We start from the raw sequence: 27,961 nt of genomic DNA, 5'->3' as shown, positions 1-27,961 counted from the left end.
TCACTGCACCTCAGAATAACATGAGACAACTGTGTGATACTAACTGAAAATAAAAATGTAAGCTTGTCTTTTATTAGAAAAATAATCCACACACTGTTAATTGGCTCCCATGATTATAAAAGCCACATTTGGGTCAGATAGACCTCATCAGTCATTAATTACTTTTCCCCTCTTTGCTTCAGTAGCAGAAACAGTCTGGCATTACTTTTAATGTGACATATTCAGAATGGTTTCATCATCCAACTAAATAGCAAAAACTACTCACTCTATAGTTGAGTCTTATATAATTATTCCTACATGTATTTTAAGCCTTAGCCTACTTTTAATATGTGGAAATTATTTCTACTGTTTCTAGTCTTCTTATTCTGTTGTATGATTAGTCTGTCATTTACATTTCACTTTGCTGAATATGACTTTTTGCTAGCCCTAAAACAGCAGTTTTTCGTAGGTACTTCATATCACTGTTTCATATCATATTAAGTTTTTCATTCATGGTCCTGATGATGTCGCTCGTAATTAGCAACCCCATGTCTTTCACATGAATTTGCTCCTAGCTGGATAGGAAAACCCAGAGTTGACTGAGGTAGTTGATAACCAGCTTCATAGTACTGGTTATTGTGACGGCCAATGTTAGGCTCAGTGAAGCCAGATAACGAAAAGATATCCTGGATATGTTGAACTTGCTTCGTAGTGCAGGCCCCTGATCTCCTCTCTTTTAATTGGGTTGTTTAGACACAGTGTTAGCTTATTTGAATATACTTCCCAGCATGCATTGCAGTGGTGTGAAAACTGTCCAGAAAACCTGGCAGCTGGCAGTTTAATCAGCTGCAGCAATCACACACATTTTCTTCAGGAAATGTAAATTCTAGTTTCACATGTGAATAATTCATATAGACTTATAGATTTCACACACAAAAAATAACGTTTTAAAAATTATAAGCATTTGCTGTAATAAACTGTAAGGTGTTGTTTAAAAGGATGTACAATATGGCAGGCACACAGTAGAGTGGAATGAACATCATGACAGCAACATTTACTCAAGTATTGTACTTAAGTACAATTTTGAGTACTTGTACTTTACTTGAATATTTACAAGGGAAATATTGTACTACGACTAGAATTATTTCATAGCTGTAGTTACTTTTCAGATCTAGATGTAAAACTGTAAAACTGATGTATTTTGAAATATTTCAATAATATATTTGTAATTCATTTAGATCACTTTGGATACATGTTTTCACTTTATTAAATGTCTTTATTAATGATTCATTAATTTTATTTAATTACATTTTTTTTCTGTTGATCAGTGTAAAAAAAAATCCACATTAAATAACCTTTGATTCAATGTTAAAAGTTAAAACATGAAACCTTCCAGAGTGTTAATACTTTTTTAAAGGCACTGTATGAATGTGTAAATATAATACATGTATAACTATGTGTTGCCATTTTGAATTGATACTTTTACTTTTGATATTTTGAGCAAAATTTGCAACTAATACTTTTGTAATTTTACTTAAGATTTACAATACAGATCCCAGATCTCTGACTATTCCTTCTCTGAGAATACATATGAGTTAATTTTACACTTCGCTGTAAGTCACTTGATAAATGCATGTTATTGCTCACACTCAGCAGATAACTTTAACTCATAAGTTGGTTCTTTTGGCAATATTTTGCTGTCGTAAGATAATGTATATTCTCTAAATCATATCATAGTTTGGATATGTATGAGATTATGTAGATTTATAAGAATTATTTATTTTGAATCATAAATGAGTCCTGAATTCAGTTTTGAGAAGATTTTATTGCGTATATACGGGTTAAGGTTCATTGTGTGTTCTATGTAATGTAGCACTTCACAACACAGCAGGATTGTAAGAACAACCATCATTTCACCAAACCAATGATTTGCTTAGAAGCAGTAAACATAACATCAATTCGTATTTTCATGAATCACCGTCGTCAGATTTGATTATTCACAATTCAAAAACGCATTAATGTGAATTTCACAATTATTGAATCTAAATGGCTTCAACTTTTACGTGATCAATCAGATTTTATGTGCAACGCTTTACTTCACAGACATCACTTCACAAGACAAGAGCTTTTACATTTTCTCCAAATATCATTGATGTGTGTTGTCGTACAAATTAAACATGACATTGCACCGTCTTCCTGCGAGCAATGCGGACAAAATCAGTGCGGCTGCAGTTTACAAAACCTCTCTTGAATGCTACTCCATGTCAGACACATGCGACCTTAACTACAACTTCAAAACTGTAAAAAACACAACAACCCCCCTCTGAATACCAACACGCTACTCTACACTGAAAAGCACCGCGTCATTCAACATACTAAACATACAAATATAATTAAGTCAGTGGCCAGTACTAAAACAGAATTAAAACATTTGAAGAGCACAGTGACACATCGTTATACAGTACAGTACATAGCTTACGTTCTCCATTTGTTTTTATAGTACAGATAACAAACACACAATACATTCATAAAGAAAACACACAACATACTAACTTAATCACAACGTGCTGACATATTAAAAGTTAAAATAACAAAAGAAATTGGCCTAAATAAGTAAGGCGACTGTGTAAATGAAACCTTTAAAACATTATTTGATGATTCTGACAAAATAATAAATGACAGCAGCAGAACAGTTAGTGTTAAAGAGTCGAATTCCAGTTTCTCCTCAACACACATTTCTTAAATAAAATAAAAAAATTAGGGCTTTTCACATTTAAAATCAGCTTACAGTGCAGTCTGAAAGTAGTCGAATTTACAGCTTTATGTTTGGTCACCAGAATTTGAAGGCTTGTACATATAAAAACAGTGACTTTCCTACACAGTTTCATTGAATGTGGATGTTAACGCCCTTAAATTAAAGCTGAAACTCAGCATTTAAGCCTTGTTCACATTGGGCCTCATGCAAGAACATTTTTATCATCTTCTCCTAAAACTCTCTTACGTTTTTCTCTGAGGTTTGTTCGTACAAGTGTTCCAAGTCAGACTCAACAAACTCTCTTAACTGCACAAACTTGTCGTAAATCGCTTGTTTCAGCCTGATGATTGTCATCTGTTCATGAGGAGGTGCGTGGTCGTGAGATTTGATCATTAGTGCTATCAATACCCCTGACTTGTCCATATAAGGCTCCATATTCCGCTCCATTTGTGGGAAAGTTTCGTCCACAAAAATGTTACCAAAGAGTAAAAACAAGTCCTGTTTTCAGAAATCAGCAGACAAAAACAACAAAATTTAGGGGCGTCAGTAGTAATGGACCCAAAACGATTAAAATATATTAAAACAGCTGCCAACAACGTGTCATTAGAGCAGCGCTGTAGTGTGACAGAAATAAAGAGGGAATGCTTTGACATGGAGGAGATAGAGCATTATAGCCTTCTGCAGGTGATGTTTCACTGACAGCTGCTACAGAAGATGATACTGGATCTGCAGAAAGAATTTTGCTATTAACTGATTCTTTTTTTTTTTTGGCCACTTGGGGGCAGCGGAAACAAGGTGTGAACACAAAACTGTTACAGAGCAACATTTTCATTCATTTAGAGTCGTGTTTCTGTCCATCTGGTGAATGTAAGTCCAATTTTCACTCTTTTAGCTCTGTTAACAGTACAGTTGTGGCTGGACAGCTAAATAATGAGCTGAAAGTCACTATAAAGCTCCGTAAAGCCGAGGAAAGCTGCAGAGTCGCTGATAATTCTCTGTAGGTTAATCACTACAAGCAGCGCCTCACACATTACACAGTCATTTGATACATTGCTATTATAAAAATATTGATTATAGCCGCTTCAAACTCATGACATTATAATTCTAAGTCAAACTAGTGTTTTCCTCTTCATCTCTTCAGAATTAATCTGTTTGTACGAGTCGTTTTTGCACGAGGCCCAATGTTTCGTTTCAAATCCAGTGTGCTGGAGTCCAGAGCCAACACAACGCTGTTCAAATACTTACAGACTACGCTGTTTGTCGCTGTTAACATACAGTATGCAACACAAAGAAAATGTAAAGTTGGAAAAGATTTTTTTTAAACTGACCATGATTAAAATATAAATACATTCTGTGATTATTTTTTGCAAAATAATCAGAGAAAGTTTCAAAAACAAGGACCGGACGATAAAGAAAAGTTGAAACAGGTCCAATCACAGCCACCTATGATGAGCTTGTGCTCGTCTCTAGTCTCGGTCTCCATTTGGTCTTCATGCAGAGCTACGGTGCCAGCGTCTGTCTCCATCAGTCTTTACAGGTAAGGATACTGGTTGAGTTTTCGGGGGTAGGTAGCACTGGAACGGTGGAAAGGCTGCCCTCCCAGCTGATGCTGCTGCTGCTGTTGTTGGTGGTGGTTGCCGTACTGTCCCGGAGTAGACCCTCCCAGGGCTAAGCTGCCATTCTTTTGGAGCAGCGCCAGGGAAGAATAAGCCCCGCTCGCCCTGCCGTGGCGGGACGAGGCGCCTTGCATCTGGTCCACAGCCTGGGACACGGAGGCCAGGGCGGCGGATGCAGGGTAGGCATACAGGTTAGGGGTCGAGCTGAAGAGCGTGTTCTCATGAAGCCGGTAGGAGGAGTGGGAGGAGACGGGAGGAGGGTATGTGGGCTGCCGCCTCAGAGATGTACTGCTTCCTGTTTGGTCATGAGATGATGACATCACAGACTGCTGTACCTGAAACAACAGAGAACGCTGAACTCTGCAAACACACTCTTTATAGATTCACGTGGAGCAGACAGCAGGGGTCTGTTCCAGAAAGCATGTTTCAGTTTGTTTAAAGATAGATTCACGTTTTTTGAACAATTGTATACACTGAAAAAGCTCATTCCTCTCGTTCATACTAGTCATAAAGAGATCCCTTCCTATCATGGCTCTAATGTAACAGATGCTGAAGCAAATATTAGGCTTGAGCAGTCTCTTTTAGGCTCCACGCAAGTAAGCAAATGCCAACATCTGGTCCAGCTGGCAGAAACAAACATTCTGTGAACATACTCAACATGAGCTCTTGCACACCAGTGAAGGCTAGTTAAATCTAATCAGAGCGTTTCCATGACCACGGTTGTAAACAAACATTGCATAAAGAAGGAAAAAAAGAAAACACTGAAGATACGAGCTGCGATCTCTGAATTACTCACAGAGGAAGAATAGAATTTCTGTCTGAATGAAGTGACAAAGTTCAGCTAGAGCTTCGTTGAACTAGTCAGCAGATTGTTTTGAGCAGAAGTAAACCCAAACGAAAGGGGTCCACTTTGTCTTGTTGTTTCATGCTATAGCGACCCAAGCTAGAACACAGACCGCAGCTTGTGCTTGTATTGGGTTTAAGGGGATGTATCATGCACATTTCCAGGTCTATATTTTTATTCTGGGGTTCTACTGGAATATCTTTGCGTGATTTACAGTTAAAAAAACTCCTTATTTATCTTCTACTGACTCTTTATGCAGTGTCTCAGTCGTTTTAGCTCCTGTCTCTTTAAGGCCCTGCTCCCGATGAGCCCACTCAGTTCTGATCGGTTAGCTTTGTGGCTCAAGAGGCTACAAACAGTAGCAGGACTTTTTTCTTGTTCTTTGCTTAAAATGGAAACTACTGAAATACATCCGTACATGTTCAAGCACAATCATACTTTCACCTGAGGTTTTAGAACATTGACCATGTTTGACACAGACATCCAACATCATAACAGTGTATACAGTAAATGAAAGAAAAGCTTAATAAATCCTCTTTAAGTATTTTCAGGTGACTCCATAATGCAATGACGTGTGAAATGGATCTTGCATAACTCGAAGCATGTTCATACTTGCAAGGCTCTGACTTTGTTAAACCTGCTTTCTTGAAGAGGCCCTCGCTGCATTGAAAACCTGTTACCTGACTCAAGTTGAGAGGCTGAGATCTGCTGGATGCAGCCCGCTGATGGCGCTCCGTGTTGGAGTCTCCTGGCCGACTGGACTGCTGAGATGACCCCTTCTTGGCCTTACTAGAGCCACTTGTAGCTTGATCTATTGGTGCAAAACCACACAGAAGAATGTGAGCACTAAGAAGAGTATCGCTTACAGATGTTGGAAGTAAAATGGATCTGTCATTTCAGTTAAAAGTTAATCCTGTCAACAGAAAAATGTATCCAATGATGTAACTTGCAACCACATCTAGTTATTTAAAATACAATGAATATGTTCGGAGGCTTCACTGTTAGAAGAATATTCATTGCTGGATATAGAGCAAATAAATGAGGACTTTATGTTTCGAGTTAGGCAGTGAAGTGCCTTGGAGGACCTGGAGCTGCTGGAGCTTTGTGGGTTGTGCTCTCCCCAGGCTGGCTCTTCACAGAGGGCATGATGACGGCCAGAGACTTGGTGGGCTGCGAGGAGGTCTTGGGGCTGAGGGGGCTGCTGGTGGAAGAGTCAGAGTCGTGGGAGTCGTGTACCGTCACACAGCTAATCACGTTGGTCCTCTGGCTCGTTCCAGAGCTGTGGGAGAGGATAAGAGAAGAGTAAACAAAAATTTCAGCTAAATAAAACCTCTCAATTTTTCTCAAAGTGTGAAAAATATAAGTCTACTGAAATATAATATGTCCAAAATTGCTTGAAAATGGGCCAAACAGTCTAATAAAATTTGTCTGGACAGGAAATGAGCTCACCAGGCAGCAGGGAACTTCCTGTCATCTTCGTCCTCTGAGTCGCTGTGGATGGTGATGATGCTGACGGCAGGACTTGGCGTGTCAGAGATGACGATTGGCTGAGACTGATCACCGGCCAAAGTAGAAGTGTTGTGGACCACAGTGGTGGACGAAAGCACTGACGACACAGGCCTGGAGGGGGAAAAAGACGCTCTCTCACTGAATCATCTTAATCATTGAAGACTGTTTTCAGGCAAAATGTCAAAATGTTTCTAATTCCAGATTCGCCATTTTGAGGATTTGCTGATTTTCTTTGACTGGTGTGATAGTAAACTGAATATCTTTGGTTTTTTGACTGTTCGAATAAAACAAGAAAGTCGATGGTGTCAACTTGCACTTAAAGGATAAGGCTGGTGATGTTGTGGGATTTTTTTTTTTTATTATTATTGTTAATCATGTCTCTATACTTTCTGACTTCCCATTCATTCCTATTGAAATCTTTAAATATGAGTCAAAAATATGTAGCCTACTTTATTTTTATAAAATGCCAAATAATTTCCTAGAACAGCTGGACACTGTAATTTTTAACAAACATTACTCAGACTGGTGTAGACGGTGCATTTGTTGGGGACTATTTTCAGCTGCGGATTGATACACATTTGGTTCTAGTATTTCCAGCAGAATGGTGTATGAGGGATTGATGCAGAATAAACTGCTGTGTGTGTGTTTTCATGATAATGAAGGAACATCAAGTCATCCAGTGCAACTGTGTGGCTCTTTAAAGGATAAGTTAACAAATTTTCCAATGTCTGTCTTAAAGGATATGACTGGCGATTTTTCATATTGTCAACAAATCTCATGTATAGATCCTACTTAGAAGTATTAGTATGTATCCAAAGTCTGATATATCTTATTCCATGTAATCAAATATGAGGCTTCAGCAGTCTGAGTTAATCAAATCAAGTCTCCCAAAGTCTTTTTTAGTATAAAGTTCAACTTTGTGTTTGTGTTGAGCATTTCTCTCTATTTTCCGACATTTTTTACTGACATTGATTGATTCATTAATCAAGAAAAGAATCAGTAAATCAATTGTCCATAACGTCTTTTACTCAAGGAGATCGAACCACCAACACTACAATTTTTAGTCAACCTTCCCCCCAACAACATGTAGATGAGGTGACTGTGTGACAGTCTGACAGGATACCTGGCTCTGCTCTCAGCATGTCGAGCCTTTGACCTCTTGCCCTGTTGGGATCTTGAGTGAGCGGCCCCGGTGCTGTGGCTTTGGGAGGCAGCGTGACGGCCCACGCCAGAGTCCTGCTGGCTGCCTCCATCGTACTGGCTGCCGTGACGACCCCTAAGAAAAGCAAGAACACATTTAGCTCAACTATCACTTCTGTTTGCCTGACTGATGTTTTACTAAATGTCCCATTATATTTTGACATTAGAACGAAAGACAGACTCTCACCTCCAGCCAGAAGCTTGTTGACTATCGGAGACAGGGGCTCCCATGGGTGAGTCGGGCACTACGGCCTGCCCAGGGTTATGGATGGCCATGCCAGGCATCTGCTGCCATGTGGAAGGGATGAGGATCTGTTGTGTGCCTGCTGGCCAGCCCTGCTGTATTCACACACACACACACACACACATAAGCACATCTTAAAAATGGCAAGGGCTAGATGTCACTTGGTCTATTTTCAAAAACCTTAAATTTCAGCAGTGACACTGTAAGAAGAGGATAAACAGTGCAGAGTAACAGTCGACCACAGTGGAATAGACAGCGGAGATATTTTCTGAACTGAAAGAGAAAACATAATGAGAACATGCAGTCTGTACACATACACAAAAGGTTCCCAAGTGTCAAACACCAAGACATCCAGCATGTTCCACAAGAAGTACAACACACTTTCACCTCAGATGTCACATTTAAAATGAGCCCTGACACATTGACAAGCTGAACACAATTGAGATGTCACCGCCACCAGAGAGCTGCATTTGTTACCGCTGAGAGGAAAATGTGCTAGAAGCGAATCAACAAGCAGTAAATACCCTGAGTCACAGCAGGTCAAACCAAGCTCACAGAAAGACAGAAAAAAAACCACATTTCAATCCTGAGCCAAACGTGCATGCCAGACAGTCCTGCGCTGTGGAAAACAGAGTGTCCAGTAACAAGACAGCCAACCTGAAATTGAAAGGAATGTGTTTGTCTGAGATAAGAGCAAGAAAGAAATGACGATGTTAAAGCTGGTCACAATGCTATTTTGACTCTTGCTGACATTTGTTATATTGCGTTTTTTAACTAAAATAAATATTGGCGGAAGCTTTCAGAGCTTTATAATAGTGTGCATTGCTGTCTGCCAGTCTTTTTTGTTTGACACTACCACTAGGGGACGCCAGAGTTCTATAGACAAGTTTGAAGGAATCTTTGAAAATTTCTTCTGTGATGACTTTTGATATTTACAAAAGTGTTTTCACTTGAGAAAACACAGTGTGGCAGTCAGCATTTTGTAGGGAAGCTTTAAAAGGATCCATCTGCTGTAGTCAAAATGCCAAATTAAAAGGAACACATTGGATTTTTCTTCTTTATAATTTAAGTTCTCTTTACATTCTGGTGTTGAATGCATTTCCTTCCACATGGAACATTTGCAAAACTGATTTTATTTTCAAACAATTTGAAACCTGCATTGTTTACAGTTTATGGTCTTCTTATCAGCATTTTGCTGGCATATAAATACATTTATTGGTGTGTTACTGCCAGGTGTTGATTAGTGGAATAGTGTGAAATCATTGGCAGGAATGTGTATCACGTCACTCGCAACTTTGTGCATGTGAAAGTGTGCTCTCAAATTTGAGAAAAACACTGTTTTCCTCTATTCTAATCTGTATGGATGAAGGGCTGAAATAGAGAGAAAAAGATGAGTTTTTAAATTTAACCGTCTTAATGTGGTCTTGGACCTGCTCCGTATTCTACTGAATCCCAAAGAGGGGGGAGTCTTTGTTTGCGGAGCCGCACTTGATCAAGAGTTCTCAATTTGTGGGAACACCAGAACAAGTGTCATTTTGAGAGTTTTATTTGGAGTGGAGAGGACTGAATGGTTTTTGGCATGCAAAAAAAAAAAAAGAAAACATAAATGACCAATTATGATACAGTGGCCACTTGCATTTTGGATCTGGGTCCCGGCTGATAAAATTCCTGGATTCACTAAGCTACAAGGCTGACGAATCTCATTCAAACTTTTTACCTCTCTTCACTTTTTTAATTTTGCGATGTGCAAAACATTCTGGTAGCAGCTTTTCATTTTTAGCCAGCGCTGAATGTGACATTAATGTCACCATCAAATTAAACTTAGTTATTAAATCAAATTAAAGCAGTGTTTCTCTGCCTTCTCTGGTGCTAAGTTTCACATCTGCTACACATATTCCTGCAGCCCGCATTACTGATTTTGATTCATTCAGTAGATGGATTCAATACTGGATTCAATACTGGACTCAGATTCAATAAAACTCCATCAAAGCCAAACCCTGGTAGTCATGCAGCGGGTCCTACCTGTGCCAGCATGCTAGGCTGGATGTGAAGAGGCTGGGACGACTGGTTCTGAGGAACTAAAGGTACTGAGTTGTCCATCCTCACTGGGTAACCAGAGGGCTTATTGGATGTTTGAAGACCTGTAAGAAGAAGATGGAGGCAGATTATATTATGTAAAAAAAGAGAAATACTACATATAGTGCATGAGAAATGTGTGAATTCTGAAGTTAGCAGCACAAAAGCAAAATATCAAAATATGTTATTTTCCTTTTGTTTCTCTTTTCTGTGATAAAAACGGACAAATACATTTTTTTAAATTCTAGTTATTGCCCTCATGTCTGGTGGTCATATTATTATAATTTCTACATTGTAATATGTAAGTGTAAAATGAGATTTCTTTTCTTTGAAGCAACACTAACATCTTGCTTTCTCACCCTGGATGGTGGGTGGGCAAACGATGAGGGTTTGCTGGAAGGGCTCGGTCTGGGTACAGAGCTGGGTGGGTCTGGTCTGCAGGGGCACGCCCTGCTGGGCCAGGCCAGGGATGTTTATGGTGGCCTGCTGGTAAAGGCCGGGCTGGTAGTTCAGCAACGGGACATTACTGCTGAGGGACAGGGACTGGCCTCCTGTTGAAGCCATCTGGCAGACAAAACATGCAGAAAAGAGTATTTAATGCCTGAAATGATGAGTAAAGTACAGTCAGAAAGTCCAGCAGCCTCATTTATGATTTACACATCAATGCTAAATGTGTGTGTGGAAACCATTTATACGAAAAAGCAAATTGGTGTTATCAAACATGCAATATGGACAATGATAAATCTCACCTGTTCTACATTAATCTAACATACAGAATTCAGATTAACATATGGAAATGCCAAATATGGTTGATTTATTGTTGAGTTACTTGTGGACAAAAGTAGCAGCTGAGAAAGAAAACATCACAGACCATATGGTTAATATACTTAAGCATCCCGGGAGCAGGCATGTGGGAAAGCTTCCCAGCAATATAAAATGCAGTCATTAATGCAGATTGATTCAACCGAGTGTGACTGACAGATCCTCTGAATCTCTAATATGGAGCCACAAGTGCTCAGTGATGCAGTACAAGAGAAACAAGATGAAATTGAGGCAATGAAGGTATAATTTCACCCTGAAAGACATGATTAACTTGTTTACCAAATAAAAACAGAAATGCACATCTCTGCATATTTTCATCATTCTCAAGCACAAGAAGAAAGTGATAAATCAGATTCTATGCATAGAAATGAAGCACAAAACTGTAGATAAATGAGCCCTCACTTTACAAAGCTCACGATATATAACCTGCAACAAATGAAAACTGGATCAACAAGAGAAATGTTTCAAATCTTAAAAAGGTGATCAAAACTCACCTGATTGTGCTGGTTCAGTTGGCTGCTGAAGGTGACTGTGAGGTTGGTGGCTGCACTTGGGGTGTTGTTGCTGGCAAACATATTTTTTCCATTCTCGAAGGCGCTGCATCTGCGTTTGCATATGTCCATATTTTGGAAGCAGGACTTCACACTGTAACATGAACAAAAAATGGTCATACAGGAGCTCAATCAATCAAGTGGAATCATGGGAACAATGTTAAATCAAGGCCAACACAATCACTACAAATGGCTTACTGCGAGCTGTGAGGGAAGTGCAGCAGGTGCGTCATGGTAACGAAGGGGTGGTTCAGTGTCTTCATGGGCGTGATCCGTTTGTCTGCATCTAGAGTCAACATCTTCTTCAGCAAATCTATGAACTCCCGTCTGTCGGCCTTCTCCGCCAAGATGTCTGTCCCTTCCAGGTTTGTCATGTTCACCTGCAGAGGGACAGGAAATAAGTCAAACTGCAACATTCAAAAGGTTTTAATATACCTGACAGCATCACTATCTAGGATATTGAAAAATTCTGTTAATAGTAAAAGTACAGTGATACAGCAGTTACACACAGAAGTTATGTGTCCTACTTTACATCCCTAGAGGGGGAAATTATAAAATAATCAGTTCCAGCAACAAGGAAACAGTTCTGTAAATGCTAATCTGAGATTAAACAGTTCCTTTCTCACCTGCATCATATCATCAAGACAGTTGAAGATGTATTTTCTCGCCTCTTTCGACTTTATCCCCATCTCTGCCTCGTGCTCTGCAGGGGTCTGCAGAAAAATAACCACAACAACACCTCAGTACATGTATATATTTTAGGTTTATGGTAGATATAATGTTATGTGACGTCTCTGTGGGCTGAATCTCTGCGGAGACGCTTACTTTGAGTCTCCAGAGGGGGTAGCTCGAGTCGGGGCCTCTGTTGAAAAAACGGCTGGTCTTGGTTCCTGCACTGAGCAGGTACTCTGCTGGAAGGCCCTGCGTCTGAGAAATGTAACGAATCTGAGGGAGACAAACAAAAAAAACAATCTGTCAGTTAATAATGTATGACAAATGTAAATCTTGTTACCAACAGTGTATCTGTGATCAATAGCAGTTAATACAGTTTATGCCGACTGGTTGTGTCGACCTGTGAAGGGGTCTTGATTTAAATATTAAGACTCACAATGCAATGAAATGCAAACAATCTGGTAGGTAATTATTGTAGAGGAACTCTCACATGTCCCCACTCACATGTTTTGAGATTTTCTAATTATTTATAAGCAAGAAAAGCATTTTTTAAAGTATTTTTCTGTGTATTTTATGACTTTACTAGATAGCAATAGTAGAAAGATGACAGGAAATGAGGGAGAAAGAGATGCAATAAAGGTCCCACTGGACTTGAACCAAGGATGTTGCAGCTCATCGTCAGCATCTTAACCCTTAACTAACTGGGCGCCACAAAAAGTGTTTAAATCAAAACACACTTTAAACTCATGTGTTGACACCTCAACAAAGTTGCTATGACTGAACTGCCATCAACAGTGATCACCCCTTTTCACACTTTGTGTATGCTGCTTTACAACCATTTCCTATTAAGCAGGAAATAAATGTGACTTTTAAGGTATTTGTGAGAGCGTTGCAGCTGACCTGATCATACTCGGAGGCTCCGGGATAGAGGGGCCAACCCAAGAATAGCTCAGCAATGACACATCCCAAAGACCACATGTCGATCGCTTCACAGAAAGGAAGGCCCAGAATGATCTCTGGAGCTCTGCGAGTACATCAGAATGGACAAATGACAAGATCACAGCAGGTTATTTACATATTACAGACCCAATGAATGATGTACTGTACTTACTGTACAGTCTTACCTGTAGTAGCGTGACTGCAGGTATGTGGAGCAAACAGCTTTGGACACGTGGCTGGCAGAGCCGAAATCAATGACTTTCACCCTGTACGGCTGCCTCAGAGGGTCAACCAACATAATGTTTTCTGGCTTCAGGTCGGCATGGATCAACCCCAGGCTTTTCAGCTTCATCAGTGCCGTGGCCACTTGCTGCAGAATAGGCCGTATACATTTGAGTAGCAGAGGGCTGAACTTGCTGTGCTTCAGGAAGTCGTAGAGGTTCTGCTCCAGCATCTCAAACACAAGGCACGTGTGGTTCTTGTGCTGGAAACACTCGTATGAGCGCACAAAATTGAACTCATCAGCGTTTTCTGTGCTCAGCCGGCTAAGGATGCTCACCTACAGTAGAGCACAAGGAGGAAGGAGAAGAAGATTAAGATACAATGTCTTCATTAATGGAGAAAACATTAGGTCACCACATTTTGTATTTTAACCCTTTGAACCCTCTGATTTTTTGCTCACTTTTCTATCCCTTTGTTTCCAGGCTTTCAGCATAGTGACTACGTGTCTTAGCCAGACATGCCATACTGTGTATTATTATTTTTCACAATAAGTTGGGCTTCTAAATGCAAGTTGCACATGTTCTAGGATAGTTTTCATTAAAATAAAATTTCCAGCTTCATGCGATTAAAAATTGTTTGTTTTTTGTGTGTATGTCCACAATTTTCAGTAAAGAGCAAACATCTGTATGTGAATGGATGCATAGAGGAGAGTGTCACTGTTCCAGTAATATAAGAACCATGTTGATGGGACATTCTGATCTTTAATAATATGAAAAATAATTTGAAATAATCATGTTGTAAGTTTTGGAACTACAGTTCCCATAATGCTTTGGGGGAAGGAAGCAGAAGGCAGTCAGTGAGACCCCAGTGGACATTTTTTAGCCAAGATTTGTTTATATTTTGGCTAATTTGCATTATGAAAAGTAATACAGAATTTGCTATTAGCAGTTCCTGTTTGCACTGTACACACAGATGTTATTGTTGAATTATCACTGGATTACTTTTGATACCCAAACTTCCAAATGCGATAATTATCAGGCAACGTCTGAAGTTATAATGAGCATCTTTGTCTTTAGATTTCAATGACTGCTGTTTATTTGAGAACCAGGTGCAAAGGGTTAAAGAGTGAGAACAGCTTTTCTATCCTGAATGTTGTCTTTTTAACTGTATGTTGTCTCTTTTAACTGAATGTTGGTTTTTTTGTCTGTTTTGTCTTGTGTCTTGGCACATACACCATATGAGAAACGCCTTTTTATTCTGCCAAGTGTATGAAATACATATGACATGAATGATAAAAATAAAACAAATCTGAATCTATCTGCCCTGGAGTTCCTTTTCTTTTCAACACAACACACTCACTTCAATTTGACCTTGTCGAGCATAAGAGGGATGGTTCTTCAAGATTTTGATCGCCACAATCTCATTTGTGCCACGCTTCCAGCATTTTGCCACCTGGCCGAAGGTGCCGCGTCCCAGGAACTCGAGCACCTCGTAACTGTTGGACATCGAGCACAGAATCTCGTGCTGGACCAGCTGGTAGTCGCCCTCGCTGTGGGAGTTGCTGCTCTTCGTAGTAGAAGTGGAATGTGCTATGGACTGAGCTGTGGTGGTCCCTCCTCCACCACCGGTGCGGTTTGACACAACGGGGGCTGAGAGCTCTTCCAGTATCTGGACGCTGTCGCTGCTGTCCACCTCCTCGCTTTTCCGCTTCAAGCTGTACTGCTTGTGGTAGAGGTCGCACGGCTGGGAGGAGGACTCTGCATCCTTGATGCGGCGGCTGGAGGAGGACGAGGAGGAGGAGGAGGAGGGAGGTCCGCGGAGGCTACCTGTGCTGTCTGCTGCCCGCACCACCGTCTGCTCCCTGGAGCCTGCTGTTGGCGGGTGCACCTGGTTGGCATTGTACACCGGGTTGAAGTTGGAGCCAGAAGTGGAGGGTGCAGCTCCCTGCGTGGGGCTCTGCTGGTAGTAACCATTGTCCCCCAGCTGGTTGGATACATCCCAGGCAGGGTTCTCTACTTTAAGCCTCTTTGAACGAGAGTAGGCACTGGAGGACACAGAGGGAGAGGAGAACACCTGGAGCTGGGACGCCATGTCTGTGGACGAGATTAAAGATCGGCAACAACCATCAATCAGACATCTAAAACACCTTGAAACAAGTGAAATGGATCCAACTAGTGCAGCTCACTTGATTTAGGAGGACAGCCCCTGCCTTTTATTTTTTTAGTCCTTGTTCAAACAGAAAATATTTTTAACCCTCACAAGCTGCTTGTACATATAATACAGTTGAAGAAGTTCTTTTTTAGGCAGATTACAAGGATTTGAGTGGTAAATTGGTGTAAATTGTAACAATTAGGCTGGTGATAGGGCTGCAACTAACGATTATTTTTGATTAATCTGCAAATAATTTTCTCAATTAATCGTTTAATCAATGAAATGTGAAAGAATTGCATTCACAATTTCTTAAAGCCCACACTGATGTATTCAATTTACTTATTTTGTCTGAATAGCAGTCCAAAATAAATATGAAAAAAACAGCAAATGTTTAAGAAGCTAGAACCACAGAACATTTTTGCTTAAAAAATGACAAATGATTAATCAATAATTGAAATAGTTGCAATTCATTTTCTGTTGATCGATTCATTGATAAATTGTTGCAGCCCTAGCTGGCAATATTTTATATTTTTGTTATTGTCCACAAACCCCATGAGAAGACTCTCTGACTACCCTTATCTGTCTGTGGCTCTCATATTCAAGCCTGTGGCATCCTTCTGAAAATAAAAGTCTTTAAAAACAGGTCACAAATATTTAGTTTCATTTTTTTCTAAAAAGGCTCAGTAATTTCCTTGAACAGCTTGAACAGTAATTTCCTTGTTGGGGACTATTTTCAGCAGTTCAACAGTTATATGAAGGGAAATTTAGAGGAATTTAGATGTCTCTTTGGTGGAGCTTCTAGCAACTCTGCCATCTGAAACATGACAAGGAGACACAACTACACACTGATTTTTGTATGGGGCCAAAAGCCAAAAAGTTTGGGAACCACTGGTTTAATCTTAAAGTCCCCTCCTCTCAAAACTGTTTTTTCTTGTTCCTACAGTTGAATGTTTGAGCTTCACTGTGCAAAAAGATGTGCAGTTGAGTTGAGTTTGACACTAGATGGCTGTTTTCACATCCGTCTGCTGAAAGTGGAAAGTTTCTCTGTGCTCATTAAAAATCTGATTTTAAGGGACGAGCCTACTAGCCTGATTTATGACATCACAACTAATTTGGAAGCCGATCCTGGTCCAATATGCAACTTACATAAGTGTGATACAGAAACAGTTTTGAAGCCTCCAGTGCACAAACACTGAGAATGGACTTAACAGTGAAGAAGGAGACATCTTGCATCCACCAGTTAAACTTAAAACTAAATATATTCATAGATTCTGGACTTTTTTTAATGAGGGAAAAGAGGTAAATGTAATTTTAAGGATTTTCACAAGATATTTAAACTTTGTTGGTGGAAAAAACATACCAGATACACATTATTCAAAGTAGATACATCTTAAAACATGTCTGGAGGGGATCTTTAACATTCCAGTGTAATTTATAAGCTCATCATTGTGATATTATATGTAAAATTGTATTCTGAAAAGTAACTAAAGCTGTCAAATAAATGTAGTGGAGTAGAGAGTACAATATTTCTCCCTAAAATGTAATGGAGTGGAAGCATAAAGTAGCATAAAATGAAAATGCTCAAGTAAAGTACAAGTACCTTAAAATCGTACTTAAGTACAGTAGTTGAGTACATGTACTTAGTTACTTTCCACCACTGTTGTCTACCTATAGTCTACCTTTAATGCCCCACTTGGATCACACACACTAACAAAAATAACAATGACTGCTGTCGGTAAATCACAGCACTGAGACTTTAACTATTCATGAATGACAATACCTGTATCTGATAAGTGAACACACCGCCGCCGATCCTACATTTAAGGCCTCCTCCTCATCTTCTCCTGTCCGGGCTGTGTGAGGTGCTGCAGCGGATCAGCTGAGCTGCTAGCCGCCTGCTGCTGGAGCTCCGGCTGTATGTAGCAGGATGGATGAGCGCTAAGCTAACTGCCAGCTACAAGCATCCGAGTCATATCTGACTCAAGAGTTACATCGCGTGTCAAGCAGGCAAAATGTGCATGATGTCCCTCGAAATGTCAGATATCTTCATCGTGAGCGCTGTCGCCTTGACAGAGCTCCATCATCGCGGACTGACTGCTCGCCGTACTTCCTACCCTGCCGACGTAACGGCGGGACGTGACAGACGTCAACGGCCGGGACCGTTGGCATGGTTACAAAGATGGAATCAAAGATCGTCTATGACTCAATATTGGAGCACATTTTACATCTGCTTTAAGAATCGTAAACTGCAGCTGAATATAAAGGTGGGAGAGGCAGTGACGGAATGTAAGTAAGCTCATTAGTCTGCGTAGAGATGTAGGCTACTTAAAGGACAGGTAAACAATTTTCTAGACTGTCTTTAAACAACAGTCAATCAATCAATCAATCAATCAATCTTTATTTATATAGCGCCATATCACAACAGAAGTCATCTCAAGGCACTTTTCACATAGAGCAGGTCAAGACCGTACTCTTTAATTTACAGAGACCCAACAATTCCCCCATGAGCAAGCACTTGGCGACAGCGGTAAGGAAAAACTCCCCTTTAACGGGTAGAAACCTCAAGCAGACCCCGGCTCTTGGTGGGCGGCCATCTGCTTTGACCGGTTGGGTTGAGAGAGAGAAAGAGAGAGGGAAAGGGGGAGGGGGGACAGAAGAAAAACAATGACAACAACAAACAAGTCAGGTGTCCAAATAAGCATTTAATCAGGTTATTCTTGCTGTTATCATTCCTCCTGTTCATACTGACCATTATTCATAATGCACTTACAATGTAAGTGGCGGAGACAGAATCTACCGTCCTCCTTCTGTGCAATAATGTATTATAAGTTTATCTGAAGCTAATATGAAGCTTCAGCCGTCCAAATGAGTCAAATCAAGTACCGGTAGATATCTTTCAACATTGCAGTCTTTTTAGTGCCAAAGTCCCTCTTTTTGTTACTTTACCTCCACTGCAGCTCAACAAGGAAACACAAAGAGGGAATTTGATGCTAAAAAGACAGTAAATGTGGCAGATATCCACTTGATGTAACTCAGACTGCTGAAGCCTCATATAAGCTTCAGATAAACTTTTAAATGCATTTTTGCACAAAATGACTGTGTGGACTCACTGTGGATTTTGGCCCCCATCAATTACATTGAAAACACATTTGAAGGGGATCTTTTAATAGCCAGTATGAACAGGAGGAATGATTACAGCGAGTTTAACCTCTTTCAGTGTTCATACGGACACCTGACTGTTGTTTTAAGACACATTTGAAAAATTGTGAACCTGTCCTTTAAGTACGAATTTGAAGTACTTGCACCTTACTGAAGTATTTTCATTTTATGCTACTTAATACTGCTACTCAATTATATAGGCTTATCTTACAGTGCTTCTTGTTAATTTCCAGATTTTTACAATAAAAACATACGATAATGATAATATTTTGGCTTGTGACCCCTTACAAGAAACAGTGTCTAGTTTGTCAAGTTTCAGATGTCTTTTTGAGTTGTTCCCAAAGACTGATTTTCCCTCTAAACATCTCAGATGTAGCCTGTCTTTTGAATAACTATGTTTGAGGTTCAAAGAGATAAAATTATCCAAAAGAAAAATGAAAGAAAACACCACACAATTCATACAATTCACCTTAATCACATCATGCCCCCTTCATATTTATGTTGTGACCCTCTGGACGGTGCAGTGGCAGTAGTATTTGTCAATAATCAAATTTAAACTCAAACTTAAAAACTTGACTCAAAAGTAAATTGTCCAACTGAATTCTTAGCATTTTCTTGAGATTTATTTATCCAGTGTGAGCAAGAAATCATGGCTCCTGCTGCCTCTCTCACTCTGCTAAAAAACATCAACAACACATATACCTTCCAAGTGCATGTTGGTGCTATACCTCCATTCCTACCTATATAACCTGAGGTGCCCATAGTGTTACCCAATTTTCACAAAAATGAAGCTAAATATGCTAAACATACATATAATTAACATTTTTACAGAAATCTCCACTAATACCATGTTCAGTTATTGCAACTAATGTGTAGGCTATTGTTCAGTAAATACCATTCAGCTCATGCATTTGATAGACAATGTGTAATGATACAGTATTTTAAATGGTATCCTTTTTACTTTCTCATGGTTATCACCATCAAATAAACTCAGATAGTTTTATACTTAACATGCATGATCCAGGCCTGTTTTATCATTTGTGACTGACTAGTCTCACTTTTCGACACAGGAGGGCGCTGTTGCCTCAGCTACATGGATGTGTGATGTCGTCAAACTCAACATAGACTCTTACTGCACATATGTAAACACAGACAATGTTTATTTTAATACATCTTTCATCAGTACTCCTGTTCATTCAGATATATTAGCATTTTTGCCTCTACAGCATGTAAACAGCATCATAAGCACTGCATTTCATAGTGGTACTGCAAAGTACATTTAAACAAAAATTATTTATCACCGAGACTATACCAGCATAGTCGATGCAAAATAACACATTTCATATCAAAATAAACTATCCATCAAGAGAGATAACACTGCGAGTTCAAGATGTTGGACTGGTGATGCTGATAACTAATGATGATATGACACTTTTTAGCCTTACAGACATAGCAGAATTCAAGTTTAAGTATGAAATATAATGAGAGTAAATGCATGCATTACACATACAGAAAAAAACATTAATATACTGTAAAGCATTGATGAACTTCCTTCAACCATTTATGAAACTGATGACAGCAAACAAATCATGGTTTATACAAAAAAAAAAAAGAAACAAAACAAGTGCTTGGTATTTTTTATCCATCTAACACTGTACAAAAATGCTTTATTTATATATGCATATAAGAGGAAAAGACCAGCAAATCCTCACAGAACACATTCCTATCAAAACAACTGGTTGATCTGAGAACAGCACATGATTCTTGCAGATATAATGCAGCTATCCTAAACAAAACAACAACAGCATCCAAAAAAAAAAAAAAAAATGTCTTCCACTAAATCCACTGTGTAGGTAGGGTAACGGAGTACAGAATCAGGTTTCTCCAACTAGTGGTTCAAAACATGGAGCTCAGGATCACTTGTGACTGCGTTTGGAAAGTGGCTACTGCACTTTTCAAGTATGTCTTCCTCTGTAGACGCTTGGCGGACTACCTGAAGGAGTGTCGGAAGTGCACACTCCTCCGTTTCAGCTTCTCTGGGTTGTGCGATGCCATGTGGGAAAATTCTCGGAAGATGTCGAGGTATGTGGCGTCTCCTGATGAAGGAAAACAAAAAGGAAAATATTAATGAAACTAATACACATGCTATTTGTGCAGTTTAAATTAAAAAAAATGGGGGAAAGTGGCATTACCCCTTTATACAGTCAAAACATCTTTTATATGAATTGAGGAAAACAGAAAGCAGAGGGTGAGAAAGCCTCGTAAATGGAGGGGCAAAAACAGCCTGAGGCACCATGAAGCCCTCCTCTTTCAACTTTCCAAATTCTGAGGCTTTACTTTTCTTGTGGCCATGGTAACCGCTGAATCTACGGACATAACAAAAGCAGTTGAACTCCTTTGTGTCCCATGAGAGCTCCCAGGCTCGGCTAATTAAAAAGGGGAATGAACATTCCTGGCTTTCCCTGTGTGTGTGTGTGTGTGTGTATGTGTGTGTGTGTGTGTGTGTGTGTGTGTGTGTGTGTAAGAAGGAAGGAAGTTGAGAGATCACTAAGTACAAGCCTTATAGTAGATATGGTTTCTTGGTAACACTTTATTTTAACCCCCCCATTCAGTATTTATAAGCAGTATGAAAATGATTAATACATGTTTTATAACACAGTATAACACACTGGTTATAAGCAGATATAAGCGCAGTTTAAAGGACGTCTTCACAATTTTTCAAGTCTGTCTTAAAACAACAGTCAGGAGCCCAAATGAAAATCGAAACAGGTTTTTCTTGCTGTAATAATTCCTCCTGTTCATACTGACAATTAGATCCCTTCATAATGCGCTTACAATGTAAGTGACGGAGGACAAAATCCACAGTCCTCCTCCTGTGCAAAAATGTATTTAAAAGTTTATCTGAAGCTATTATGAAGCTTCAGCTGTTCAAATGAGTCAAATCAAGTTGATATCTTTCAACGTTACAGTCTTTTTAGTGCCAAAGTTCCTCTTTTTGTTACTATGCTTCCACTGCAGCTCAACAAGGAAACACAAAGAGGAAATCTGATGCTTAAAAGACTGTAAATGTGGCAGATATCCACTTGATATGACTAACTCAGACTGCTGAAGCCTCACATAAACTTCAGACAAACTTTTAAATGCATTTTTGCACAGAATGACTGTGTGGACACACTGTGGATTTTGGCCTCCATCATTTACATTGAAAACACATTTGAAGGGGATCTTTTAATAGCCAGTATGAACAGGAGGAATGATTACAGTGAGGAAAACTTCTTTCAGTGTTCATGTGGACATCTGACTGTTGTTTTAAGACAGACTTGAAAAAATTGTGAACCTGTCCTTTATCAATGAATTTGTCAGCAACTATAACTCTTCCTGTGAATCATCTATAACAGGTGTACACTACAATGTTAGAAAGTTATTAAGTACATTAAGTACTTACAGTACTGTGCATGCAGTTTTGAGGTACTTTTCCTTTAGTTAAACCTGCATTAACTGATTTTTTGGCCTCTTGTTTTCAGCAAAAACAAACATCATCACCTTTTAAGTTTATATGTTGAACTCGTTAGCAAACAGTTGCTTATTTCCACGTCCAGCAGTTACAGATCAACATTATCTTTCATTTGGAGTCGTGTTTATGTCCATCTGGTGAATCTAAGTCCAATATTCACTCTCTTTAAGCTCTGTATTTGCTCTCTACCAACTCCTGAGGGAAACATCTGGCTCTTTAGCTGCTACATGTTCACCAGCTGCTACTCCTCTACATTTCAGAGGGAAATACTACTACTTTGAATCCAATACATTTATCTGGAAGAATATAATGCATATGTAATACCACATAACATACAACATGCCATATCCGTGTCTGTATCTCTACTATCACTATCAAGTGAAGCCATGAATGTAAAAACAAAATAATATTATTTAAAATTAGCTCCACGTTGATCAGCTGTGACATAAAAATGCTGCTTAAATGTTAATACTACTATCAATCCATTAATATTATATATATGAGTATTATATATAATACTCATACACACATAATACATAGAATCTATATTGAGTATGAGTATTTTTACAGTGTGCTGCTACTTTGATTTGTATAAACTGTTGACAATATAACACAACAGTTGTAATCATATTAACACTTTCTCACTCTGGAGAGTGGGACGGTCTGTCCAAACTTTAGATTGGTGCTGTATATTTATTAATGACGTATGTATTTGTATACAAATACTTCTACTTCACTCTCATGACAGCTGAGCAAACTCCATCAGCTGATGAAAGCTCCAGAAGAAATCTAGTAAGTGTGTTAAGAAATTTTGTCACACTTGTGCTTATGAGGTGAAGAATAAACCTTGAAGCTCGACACGTCTTCATCAGTTTTGAACACGTTTGTAACCCGTTTTAAAGCCGCCTGTGAATAATTTGTTCATAAGAGTTCATAACTTTTTATAACACACTGAAAGGGTTTGCTCATGTGTGTAATTATATATCACTAAATATATGCTATGTTATATAAGCATTATAGTGTGTTATAAATAATTAATTTCATATTTTTATACTGCTTATAAATTCTAAATAGGGAAGTTAAAGTAAAGCGTTACCAGTTTCTTTGAACCAGAGCTAAAGATTATAATGTGTCTTCAGCCTGAGCGGAAAAGATGAAATGCGAAAATCAAACTCTCTCCTCAATCTCTAATGTCATGCATGATCAATCAAGTCAGTCATGTTATAATGTCATGTTGTGAAAATCAAAGATATTTGACCCATAATTAGTGCACCAGTGTACCATCAAGTTAGAAGTTTGTTAATGCTGTTAGATGTAGTAAAAAGGCTGTCAAGGCAACTAAAAGAGGAGTTAGAGATGAAGCAAAGAGGCAGAGGGAGAAGTTAGTTTTTAGTCACATCTTCTGTTTATTTTCAGTATGATTTTAGAAGACACTGGGAGGAGATTTTGAACAAAAAACAGAGTCTAAACCAAACATAGGTAGCAGTAAGTGTTAGTAAGCACATGTACTGTATATTCAGAGACACACGTTCTCTTACAATATTCAAAGAAATTGTACAGATAACAGTCAGAGACAGAAAAAATACAAGAAAGTTCAAAATTGCATGTTAGAAGCAAGCAGTTAAAGTGTTAATAGTTTTTAGTTTATATACACAACAGTCAACTCGCTGACCTACTGACTGATACACTGTAGACACACCGTACTGTACAACACATAATCCTTCAATGGCTTGATGCAAATCATTGTTTGGTCAGTGATGACATCATTCATGTCGTATAATCGGCTTCCTGTTAACTTTTGTAAAGTCAGTGTGTAGCCACCACACGCATGTACTGCAAGTAAAGGCTGGATTAAGAGAGATTTGTGTGTTTCAAAGTGCTTAAAATCTATCACTGACGAGAAAGAAGGGAAAAGAGACACTGCCACATCCATTAAAATAACATGTCACTGCTTAATGACTCCAACCTGTACACTATGTGTCTTGACATGCAAGTTAGGGACTGTACGAAAGTTATTTGCAGGGTGGTCTGAAGTTTCTAGAACATTTCCATGTCCCACATTTAAGGCCCGACTATACCAGCATTTAAAACTGTCAAATTGTGTGACAAAATCAGTTTCACTAACAGGAGCAAAATGGAGGACGCTATTGTAGATTATGAGTTGTGTTATATCCTCCACTATCAGAGTATAAACTGCTCCACAAAGGAGGAAATTATGAGACAGGAATCAATGGTATAAATGCGTACATATTCTGAATAAACTGCTTGAACTTATTGTCCCGTTAGCAACAAAGCTAACAAGCTTGCTAAGTTAGCAAGCCCGTTAGCTCAGACAGCTTTTTTTCCCCTCTTGAATAAAACTGGCAATTATGACAAATATGTCAGCTTTGAGAAAAAGTACATGTGGATTTTTATATTTAATAAGGACTGAAGTAGAACTAAAACTATTAATCGTTCAACAGAAAATGGATCAGCAACTATTTTGACATTTTGTTTCAGCTTCTGGAACAAGCAAATGTGATGTGAAACAGGATGTTTTGTTTTTCTTTGTTTTATGCCAATGTAATTTGAATATCTTTGGGTTTTGAAGTGTTTGTTGAAAAACAAGGAGCCATTTAAAGATATTCCAATGGGCTCTTGGAAATATTCTTACAGTTTTCTGATACTGCTATTTGCTTATTCAGTGACAGCTTAATAACTGTTCATGTAGTTGCTCTTGGTTCAAAAATATAGAGCAGCTGGGATGCTTTTTTTACAAATTAAATCAAATTTGAGGCTTCTGATTCATATCTTGCACTGCACCTTTTATTCTCCTGTTTTATCTGTCTTATTCTATTTTAGCTTATTTTTATTTTCCATTGAACTCTTTTTAATTGTATTTAAATGTCTTTTTATATGTTTATTTTAAATTTTGTCTTGATACCTTATGTTTTATGTAAAGCACTTTGAATTGCCTTGTTGTTGAAATGTGCTATACAAATAAACTTGCCTTCCTTGGTAAATAAAACACATTTTTTATGTTTCCAATTTTGGTAATCGCTAATTCCACTCCAAAATGATTGTTCTATTCACATATTAAACTTGAAATCAGGGTTGAGTTGAGAAATGAGGGGTGTTGTAATTAAGTCCAAAGCAAATATTAATAACCCTGGGAAAAGTCTTGCTTTTTCAAAAAGTCAACATTGGTACCGGTCACCCTCCCTCAACAATAATTTTCATACAGTCCCTTATAAGTAAAAGAAATCCCTTTGGACTCATGGCCTACTATGAGAAAGGAAATGGTAAAAACACTTGCTGGCTCTGATAAAACTGTCTGTGGTCTTTGGTTTGAACTAAACCCCAACAGTCGCTAACATCTGTGAAAGACAAGCAACATCTTTGGGAAAAGGTAATTCATTAATACTGTTCTTTAGGCTGATTCTGCCTCAGATACCATGTGAACAACGCAGTGGTCCGTTACATACGAAGCTGTTCAATGATTAAAAAACACAAAAATGTCAAAAACGTAGTTAGTGGTTTGTCCATTTGGGGTTATGAGTGATGGGATGAATAAATACAGTTTTAGGCAGCGTCCAGCCTGCCTAATGTTCATTGTCATCAAGCTTTTTTTACACTCGCATCACCCTGCTAATGGAAGACAGCGGGAAAGTTTGTTTGTATCCATTTCTGTCTGAAAAATTGAGATAGTGGCTCATGAATGTCATTCCATGCACTGTTGTAATGATTTGGCAGCATATAATATGGATATTAACATTATTCAACAATACTAAATGTCAAATATTCACATACACTGGGTACAGAAGTAAACAAAAGCAACAGGGCTTAGGAAGACCTGGGCAACAGCCACCCATGCACTATAAACAAAGAACAAATCTAATATAGGCCTAGCTGTGATACATCAGATTACCATAAACAAATGTTTTCAACAAACATTTTAACATACAAATACCGTATATCAAGTAACACATGTTAGTTTAGTGTAATTTATCAAAAATGTCCATCTTCTACTGCAGTTTGTACTGCAGAATTACTCCAAGTGATTATATATTATGAAATTGTGGAGTATTGGCTCTCTTTCTCATAATGAGAATATAACACTGGCGCTGTGTGTGCGTGAGTGCTCAGCAAAATAAAATCTAACAAAATATATCCAGCTTAAAAAAATACCATCTGCATTGTTGTGAAACATAATACAAAAAATACAGATTATCTGTACTGAAATAATCATTGCACTATTGCTCTGGACGTTTTGTCATAAATAAAAACAAAAGCATTCAAACCTGTTCCCGGAAAAAAAAAAAAAAAAAAAAAGGTACAACGACATAAGAGCAGAAAAAAAAAAAAAATTCAAATCACTGTTGGTAAGAAAAAGTGCATAATTTCGCTTTTAATTAAACATAAAAGCTTTACTTGATCAATCTCTCGATCAATACAGAGAAATGATACTTCTTCTGTGATCATTCGACTCTTTAGCCTCACAGTTACCCCTCATGACCTTCACACATATAAATTCAAGAGCTCCACCACCGTTCGATCACACGTGCACCGACAACAGATCCTCAGGTTTTAAAGAAGCGCAGCCAACACAGATTTAGTCGACCCCCTACAGGTGAGTCAGCTGTACCTCCCTGTACTCATCAATTTGGCATTATTCCACGCTCTGAAACAACATCATCTGTGCTACATATACCATATAGCGTAAGACTGTAATAACAGCTCAGTTACATAAAGAAATTAAACTTATTGGGATAGATGAGCTGTGTCAGGTCTTTGGTTCAGAGCACCCTGTACCCTCTAATACCTCCAAATGTATGACACGGTTGGTCCCAAATACACGACTTTATTGGTGTCTTTTGATTGCTTCACAATAGTGCTGCTGGATAAGCTTTAAAAAAAAAAAAAAGTGGCTAACCCTTCCCTGGCAGTGATTTCTCAAATCCTATCAGCACCTCGCTAAGCTCATCACTGATTTTTTTTTTTTTTTTTTTTTTTTTTTTTTGGCAACCGTCGGATTTGACATCATTAAAGGAAGTTAACACTGAGTTCTTGTGTGATCCTGAGAGGGGAGCTGACTTGCTGGCAGACTGTGCAGGGGAGAGGAATAATTCTGGATATATTTGATGTAAAGAAGAAGTTAATCTGGTGGTTAAAAGTCCTGTTTAGAGAGAAAAGTGGAGGAAAACAAAGCTTGAAGCACAGGATCCCCAACAGGCCTCTCTCTCTCAGTCAGTCATATGTCTACTGGCACCCCCTGCACTGGTTTCACCTGACTGGACTTGATTCTAGCACTCTGCTATAGTGAGACAAATAAACTCCTGTATGCATTTCTTATACTGCTGTTCAGTGGGGCTGCTGGTTGGGTATTGACCTGGTTGACCAAAGGGTCCCTCCGACTCCCGCATCTCCTCGTTCATCCTGGCCAGACGCAGCCTGCAGGAAAGACAGAAAGAAACAGAGAAGAAGAGCAGAATGTTAGAAATTTGTCAAAACTGGAGAATAAAAAAACATTAAGTATATAGCTGCTGATTTTCAATAATTTTCTTATTGTCACAGAATCTAATGTAATGTTTTTTTTCTGTCTGCACATGTGCAGGAACATGAGTCTGTTTACAGAGCTTCACTAGCTTGTTGTGCTACATATTACAACCTCTTGACTTTGTACTACATTATAAATTTCTCAAAGAACTTCACTACAAAGTCAAGAGGTT

The 27,961-nt window shown here is 38.8% G+C and overlaps 2 protein-coding genes across 5 annotated transcripts in view; both read right to left on the bottom strand.

Moving 5' to 3' along the window:
* Positions 1–3,557: 3,557 nt before the first annotated feature.
* Positions 3,558–17,810, bottom strand: hipk1a (homeodomain interacting protein kinase 1a). 2 transcript variants are annotated; one of them, XM_042409378.1, is made up of 16 exons: positions 17,361–17,810; positions 14,789–15,522; positions 13,393–13,766; positions 13,169–13,292; positions 12,422–12,541; positions 12,223–12,309; positions 11,795–11,976; positions 11,540–11,690; positions 10,583–10,787; positions 10,170–10,288; positions 8,091–8,239; positions 7,827–7,979; positions 6,644–6,814; positions 6,280–6,473; positions 5,875–6,005; positions 3,558–4,685 (listed from the first exon to the last, which is right to left on the bottom strand). In XM_042409378.1, exons 2-16 carry the CDS (start codon positions 15,518–15,520, stop codon positions 4,266–4,268), a joined length of 3,312 nt encoding a protein of 1,103 aa, XP_042265312.1. In that variant the 5' UTR covers positions 15,521–15,522; positions 17,361–17,810; the 3' UTR covers positions 3,558–4,265. The 2 variants fall into 2 exon arrangements, with proteins under 2 accessions (XP_042265312.1, XP_042265311.1); XM_042409377.1 differs by having other exon boundaries at positions 8,091–8,242; positions 17,361–17,808.
* A 2,082-nt stretch (positions 17,811–19,892) lies between these two features.
* acap3a (ArfGAP with coiled-coil, ankyrin repeat and PH domains 3a) overlaps positions 19,893–27,961 on the bottom strand; it is an 82,287-nt gene continuing 74,218 nt past the window's right edge. For all 3 annotated transcript variants that reach the window (XM_042409379.1, XM_042409380.1, XM_042409382.1), the window contains exons 24-25: positions 27,622–27,683; positions 19,893–20,835 (exon numbers count right to left, since the gene is read on the bottom strand). In XM_042409379.1, coding sequence (XP_042265313.1) covers positions 20,729–20,835; positions 27,622–27,683 — 169 coding nt within the window. In that variant the 3' untranslated portion in view covers positions 19,893–20,728. The remainder of the gene's footprint in view (positions 20,836–27,621; positions 27,684–27,961) is intronic.

The sequence above is a fragment of the Thunnus maccoyii genome, chromosome 4 (genome assembly GCF_910596095.1).
Source record: "Thunnus maccoyii chromosome 4, fThuMac1.1, whole genome shotgun sequence".
NCBI lineage: Eukaryota > Metazoa > Chordata > Actinopteri > Scombriformes > Scombridae > Thunnus > Thunnus maccoyii.
Note: the sequence above shows the minus strand (reverse complement) of the source record. Positions and strands in the feature narration are given on the sequence as shown.